Below are 7,737 nucleotides of genomic sequence, written 5' to 3' on the forward strand. Positions count from 1 at the left end.
AACTGACTCATATGAAATGAGAGAAAATAATAATATATTTTAAATTCACGGTTTAATTATTGTTTCAATATATAACTGTTTGACGATTATTGTTTCCGTGTACAAACTCTCTGAGTTCGAAACAAGTTGCTGATCACTCGATGCCTAAAAAGTCGACTAAGATAATATATTCTGCAAGTCATACAATCTGAACATATATATATATTATATTCCTATATATTGTATTAGTTGAGAAGCCGCGCGTTGCGGCGGTCTATAAAAATTATATTAATGATTTAATATTAATATTTGTAGAATAAAATAATTTTATGTCTGTCTATAAAAAATATATTAATGTGTCAAAATTAATATTTGTAGGATAAAATAAATTTATATTATAAAAATCTTGATGTAATACCAATATTAATATATAAAATTGCAAAATAGGACTATAATTCATGGTGAAAAAATGAAAATAAATTTATACACGTAATTAACAATTTAAAGCATGACGAATCTTAATTTTATTTTTTTTCTTTTTGAAAATTAATCATGTTCATACATTGTCCCCTTCCTCCAATTTTTTTGGATTGATTGTGCACAAAAACATCTAACTTAAATATAACTACCCTCTTAAAAGTTGCTTGAACGGAGCAAACAGATAATGCATTAATAATTTTTTCATGTATACAAAGTAAATAATATAAAAATTAACAATAACAAACATGTCTGATGAACAAAACAAATATTATAAAAGAATAACCAACAAACATACATCACTAATAGTTAATTTATTGACATCAACCATCAATATCATATCAAGACTATATTCATTTCCTGTGTTTGGATCTGTCGACTCCAATATAACGGTCTATAACTACATTTGCTTGCAACAACCTTTACTGTATAAACAGCCTTCACTTACCGTTGCAGAAGAACGACACCTCCGAGTTAGAAATCGAGCAAGAGAAAGGTATTTCCAATTTTTGATATTTTCCATCCAAAAATTTCAAAAAATTAGAAAAATAGAACGGAGAGATGTGAGAGGCACCACCTACACGCCCCCCGCTTCTCCTTTAAAAATCGAGTAAGAGAACTATTAGGTAGGTTTGTGGTATTGAGAGAGGAGGTTGTGTTTAGATGATTTAAAACCCTACGATCTATACGGGTATTTATAGGTGCAGAGAGGTTTGTTTGCTACTCTTTCCCATAATTATATAATATGAACAAAATGAGATTAAAATTTTCAAGCTACTATATTCCATAAATAATCTGTCTTTCCCATAATTAAATAATCTGGTACAAAATCAGATTAAAACTTTCAAGCTACTATATTCCATAAATAATCTGAAACAAAATCAGATTCTGAAACTTGCTTCTAATATACCCGAAATTAAAAAAGGTAGTTCTAATTTTTGAATTTAACTTTAGATATTGGGTACGTAGTAATTGCACGTACGTAATTAAGATATATCTGTAAAGTAATATATTTAGTTAATTTCATCGCAATCGCTTCTATATATATATGTGCTATTTTTTATACAAGTGAGTAATACAACATTCTTTATCTTTATTAAAGTCTAAATTCTATCAGGTGTCTTGGATAAGATGCAAAAGTTGTTGATCAGTGGGATTTTTTACAAACACATGCAGTTTTTCACTGATCATATCAGTGAAATGTACTAAATATCAATGATCTCATCTTGATCTCGTCATGTGAGGAATATAACAGTGTTCATTCTGCTTATTAGCTGATTGAGTATTTAATCTATTTTAAAACAAGATAGCTGTGCGTGTTTAATTATAAAAGTGGAAAAAACATGCTAGTCATAAAGTTAACTTAGCTTTGACACAGAAGCAGGAGGCAATCAGGCAAAACTACTACGAACCGAACCATCTGTGGTCGTTTTTAGACTTCACATCATTCCTTTCAGATGATAACAATATACTTCATTTACTTCATTTAAATGTAGGGTTGCTCAAAGTAAATTAGGTTATTATCACATATTTTGTTTATTTAATAATACCTATAAATATGCTATTATGGAAGGTTATATTTGACTTGTATTTGTCAAATATAATTAAAAATAAAATATATATTAATTATATATTTCAAGGTTACAAATATTGATTAAGTGATATTTAATCTATAAATTACAAATATAATCATAAATTACATTGATTAATGTAATTAATTGGGCAGTTACTTGTTTATGAGGTTGAGGAAAAGATGTATAGCCTATACATAGAGGAAGAATTCCTAGAAGAAAAAGCAATGAAAAAGAGCTTGTTCTATTATCTCTTCGGAACCTCAAACTAATATTTTCCCTTTTTTGAATTATTTACACTACAACATAAACGATTAAATTCTTTTTTGAATCAAGTTCTATGGAGTTCCCATTTTTTTGGAGTCTTGGAGTCCACCTATATATATATATACATATACATACATATATATATATATATAGTTTAAAATATTATAAACATATTATTTTTCGAATGATGTTCTACAAACATCACTATTTTATTGAAAATATTGCGGATCACATACATTTTACAAGCAGAAGATTGTAAGATACATTATTTTATAAAGCATGCTTAGTTTGTAGAACATACATATTCATGTTGCATAAAATACATTTTGTACTTATATATTGAAGAGATTTGTACGATTCAGATATTCATTTGTTAATATAGTACCTTATCTAAAATCTTGCAAATTTACTATCTTTTTAAACATACAAACAATTAAATTGCAAAAATACCATATTTACTTCCCATTCCTTTTTCTCCCCTCTCCCCCACCTGGGCTCCCCATGTTCATGCTCAGTAGCAATAAACATAACATCTTTAACTCTCTTACTCGTAACACCACCTCCCAAACCACCACCTACGAGACACAAAAAGTCTTACACACACATACATAAATAGATACACAGAAACGAGTAGATGTAGAGAGATTTACTTGCGGGAGCGGTAAAAGAGCGAGAGAAAAGAGAAACGGCGATGAAACGACGGCGCAGAGGAGGAAACACCAGGAGGGATGAGGTCGAGGATTCGAGGTGCGAATCTCGAGACGGCGAGAGGTCAGAGGTGCGAACCTAATTAGGGATGATTTCGTCGTTTTTAGTTGATTTCATGGTTTTTTTTTTTTTTTTTTGATTTCATGATTGCTTTGGTGATATAAATATTGCCCCCGCAGGGGTACTCATTTTCATTATTTGCAACCACTTGCAACTTATTATGCAATTAAATGTAATTTTTAAATGATTTTTTCAAAGTTGCATTTGTGGTTGCATAGACGGTTGCTAGCAGTAGCAGAATAAGGTTGCGTATGCAACCTCTGTATTTTTGCAAATATATTTTGAAATATAATATTTTTGCAATTTGTTTTGAAAAGTGAGAGTATTTTTGTAAAAATTGTTTTGGACTTGGGTAATTATGAAAAAAGCCCATAATAATAAGTTATTTATAAGTGTAAAGTAACTCTAAATTATATTTATGGATAAATTATTGGATATTTACCACTCGTTAGATATAAAAATTATTAATACAATAAAATTTTATAGATTTTCATTTAAAATGATAATATACATCTCTATAAAATCAAATTTTAAAAATTAACAAATCACCACAAAGGTTAGGATTTACCATTTCCCAAACGTTGTTTTAAATTTTAAGTCTGAATTTGACTCGCAACTTCAAGTCTAAGTCTAAAAGTATCATTCTACAAATCATGCAATCGGGAAAAATATTTATATCAGATTATTGATAAGTTTTACACATTGATGTGTACTTCCACGCAGCTACAGTTTCGGACAATATATTCAAGTGTCAAAATCGACATTCTTTTAAAACTTTCACATATTTATGATTAAAATAAATGTACCAGTATCCCTACTTATACCTGAGTGTCCCAGCGTGGAATATAAGTATTCCAAGAAAAATGAAGGAGTCGAGAAAACTTAATCTATATATATGCTATTTCTTATACACCTGATCATCAATAAAACATTCTTCATCTTATTATAAGATCATCCGGAAGTTGTTAATCAATGGGATCTTTTACCAACGCATGCAATATTTCATTGATCTTTTCAGTAATATGGATGTTGCAAATGTTGATTACTACTGGCGCTGAGCCACAAGTGCCATGCTACTTCATTTTCGGAGACTCCCTGGTGGATAATGGCAATAACAATAATCTTGTTACCGAAGCCAAAGTGAACTACCCTCCTTATGGTGTTGATTTTCCAGGCGGAGAGGCAACCGGAAGGTTCAGCAATGGCGAAAACACTGCGGATATCATAGGTCTATGTTGTAAACTTCTTTCTACTCGCAAGAAGAAAACTTGTGAAAAGTATAATAAAACTATCCATATTTCAGGTAAGCTTCTAGGTTTTACTAATTACACTCCTCCACACGCAACAGCAAGTGGCCGGGGAATCGTGAAGGGAATAAATTATGGCTCCGGAGGAGCTGGAATTCTTACTGAAACCGGACGAAACCTGGTAAATTAAGTCCAAATATTGAAATACTACAGGTCATTGATCAATCTTTCATTTACATGTTTTAACCATCTTTTTCTATATGTGTGTGCTTGCAGGGTGGACGTATTACCTTAGACCTACAGTTATCTCATCACCGAAGTACAGTTTTTAAAATTATTGGTTTACAGGGAGGCAATGACACTTATACCAAACACTACTTGAGCAAGTGCATTTATACAGTTGGAATGGGAAATAACGATTACATTAACAACTATTTCATGCCTGACAAGTATAATACAAGCAAGATATATACACCAGAACAATACGCAGATGTCCTTATTCAAAAATACACCAAACAGCTCCGGGTATTTTAATGATATAACATTATGTACTCTCAGGCTCATGTTTTGTCTCCTACATTGTTTTTCCTGGTTTCATCCGTACTTCTTTTCTTGAATGCCAGACTTTATACACTTACGGAGCTAGAAAAGTTGCTGTTTTTGGACTTGGTCTAAGTGGCTGTACACCAGCAAAGATTTCCACGTTTGGCGCAAATGCATCAGGGTGTGTGGACAAGATTAACGCTGCAGTTGCATTGTTCAATGACAGACTCAAGCCATTGGTTGATGGCCTGAACAAGAATTTAACAGATGCCAAGTACATCTATATTAACACTACTAATATTTCTCTAGGAGATCCCAGTTCAGCTGGTAAGTTACATTACTTGCATACAGTATCAAAAATTTACTAGAAAGAGTTCTTTCGAACTGAATTTCTTGATCTGTATATGCCTTGTATTTTCAGGGTTCACCGTATTTTTGTCCCCATGCTGCACAGCATCCGTAGATTTCGGAAAAGGACAATGTAAGCCAGACCAACCTCCATGTAGCGACCGCGGTAAATATATATTCTGGGATGAATTTCATCCGACAGAGAAGGCCAATATGGGGACTGCGTCAAGATCCTACATGGCTGCCTCTCCGTTGGACTCCTACCCTATGGATATCCGCACCCTGGCGTTGTTAAAATTATAAGCTCCGGAATGACCAAGCCGTTGAATATAATGTTTATTGAAGGCTAGAAATAATAACTCAATGTCCCCCGTAAGATGTCATCACTCTCTCGTTAATTAGACATGTCGTTCGACCTTTTAAACTTTTAGAGCAATAAACCGGGCTTGGCGCGTTCCCATATTTCCTCAATATGTTATATCCTTTTATATATAATAAATTATAACCGGTGCAACGCACGGCGGTTATGATATTTGTTATTTTATTATATATATTTTAAATTTAACTAATTTTATTTTGAAAATAAAATTATGATAGAGTAATATGATTAAATAAAATTTTCATTTAACAGCTCAATAAATTCTTAATAGTTAACTCTGTCAAATAGCTAATTAAACATTACGTCGAACATATATTTTAATGAGGATGTTAAAATATTTTTTTTATATGTTATAATTTAAGAAGACCTGTATACTCAGATATATATCAACCAATCAATATTTCGTTATTAATGATTAATAATAACGTATAGAATATATTATAAGTTAAAGAGATGCGTAAATCCAAATATGGACCCATCATACTAATCTAATTTACAATATTTTAGTCCAATAGAAAATAAAAAATATATTATAATATGTTATAAATTAAAGAGGTCAGCAGGTCGAATACCAACCGGCTCGCCAAACTCGACTGACCGACCAACTGAACTTTTCCAATTTCGGCTTTAGTGATATAATAATAAGTATAGTATAGATTTATAATATTACTTTTGAAGTGAGATCATTAGAGTATTTAAAAATAATGTTAATGTATTTTAATTGAAAGATATTATCGGTTATTTCTTAATAATTATATATAATAATATTATAGTTTTATGTATGTGTCGTCCGTGTTAATTGTAGATGATCTGTCTTTTTAAGTTAGAAAATCTAAAAAATATAATGTGTTTTAGTTAAAAAGGTAATTACTATGTTGCTCTATGCTATTTTAAAAGATTGAGTTATTTTAGTTAGAAAATATAAAGAAGATAATTTATGTTAGTTAAAAAGAATAATGGTTATACGGATAGGCCGTATTTCGGCCCATTTATCGACTAATGTTTTACTTTTAATAATATTGTATAGATATATAATAATATTGTATAGATATACGTATGTTCCATGTGTTATGTTTAGAAAAATCCGTTTTGAGTTAGGAATGTGAAAAAGATAATGTATTTTAGTTAGATAGGGTAATTGCCATGTTGTCCAATATTATTTTTAGAAAATTGAGTTTTTTTAGTTTGAAAATATAAAAAAATAATAGTTTTAGTTAAAAAGGATGCTGGATTATATAAATAGGCCCATAACTCGGCCCAAGTACCGACCGACCAAATTTTTAGTGTTTCGGCTTTAATAGTACTAGCTTATAGTCCGTGCAAGACACGGGTGCATTTTAATTATTTATAAATTATTTAAATATATTTTAAATGGTGTGAAAAACTTTAATTTATAGATAGTAAATTAAAATTTTCAATTAAATATAATTTGAAATTATGATTTATTTGTAAGTTAGAACTGTTGTAAAAATATATAATTTTTATATGTTGTTGGTGTTGGAGCCAAGATTCTGCCAGATGCCGAAGCCTGAAAGTGACCTGAAAAAGAGAAGAATGCGAGGGATTGTCTCCCCGATTCAGCTCCGGCGTGAGAATAAATTAGTGGCTCAAGGAAAGGGTTAGAGAACTGCAAGCGTGAGTGAGTATGTAAGTGTATGATTGTGAATGTGTTACCCTTGTTTTACCAGCTATTTATAGGGGGAGTGAGAATCCCTATGTGTAATGGTTCCGCCCGATGCGGAGGGAAGTAATGGGCTCTCTTAAGTGAAGCGCGATCCTAGCTCCTGAACGTTACAATGATAACGTCTAAATGATTCAAATGATAGGCTGGATCTATCTTTGGGCCTCTCGGAGGTGGGCCTCAGGGCTTGCCCTTTAACATGTCCCCAGGCTTCGGACGGGTCTATGTGTGGCCGAAGTCTGAACAATTTACTGTCCGAAAGGCGATTGGCGACCAATGGGTTGATTTCAAATGGCGGATTGGCGACCGATGGGTTGATTTCAAACATCTCGGTTTCCTCGGCCAGTAGCGCCTTTTGGATGGGTTTGGACAGCTGTCAAAGCCTCGAGATCTGGGCGTTATCTGGGCCGTGCATTCCAAAGGGTGTCATTAATAGGGCGCGCCTTTTCACGAGAGCTTATAAATATGAATCATTGA

At 32.0% G+C, this 7,737-nt stretch overlaps 1 protein-coding gene across 1 annotated transcript; it reads left to right on the forward strand.

The window, feature by feature from the left end:
* Positions 1-3,910: 3,910 nt before the first annotated feature.
* Positions 3,911-5,658, forward strand: LOC108203234 (GDSL esterase/lipase At1g29670-like). The gene is made up of 5 exons (XM_017371994.2): positions 3,911-4,290; positions 4,366-4,490; positions 4,586-4,834; positions 4,933-5,179; positions 5,274-5,658. The coding sequence occupies exons 1-5, from the start codon at positions 4,035-4,037 to the stop codon at positions 5,501-5,503; spliced, it is 1,107 nt and encodes a 368-aa protein (XP_017227483.1). The 5' UTR covers positions 3,911-4,034; the 3' UTR covers positions 5,504-5,658.
* Positions 5,659-7,737: the final 2,079 nt, after the last annotated feature.

Source organism: Daucus carota, chromosome 2, assembly GCF_001625215.2.
Source record: "Daucus carota subsp. sativus chromosome 2, DH1 v3.0, whole genome shotgun sequence".
Lineage (NCBI taxonomy): Eukaryota > Viridiplantae > Streptophyta > Magnoliopsida > Apiales > Apiaceae > Daucus > Daucus carota.

Excerpts from the sequence above, each read along its gene's own strand:
- LOC108203234 (XM_017371994.2), top strand. The coding sequence starts at position 4,035 with ATGGGATCTTTTACCAACGCATGCAATATTTCATTGATCTTTTCAGTA. Across the intron at positions 4,491-4,585 it reads CTGAAACCGGACGAAACCTG|GGTGGACGTATTACCTTAGA; the intron begins GTAAATTAAGTC and ends GTGTGCTTGCAG. Across the intron at positions 5,180-5,273 it reads AGGAGATCCCAGTTCAGCTG|GGTTCACCGTATTTTTGTCC; the intron begins GTAAGTTACATT and ends TTGTATTTTCAG.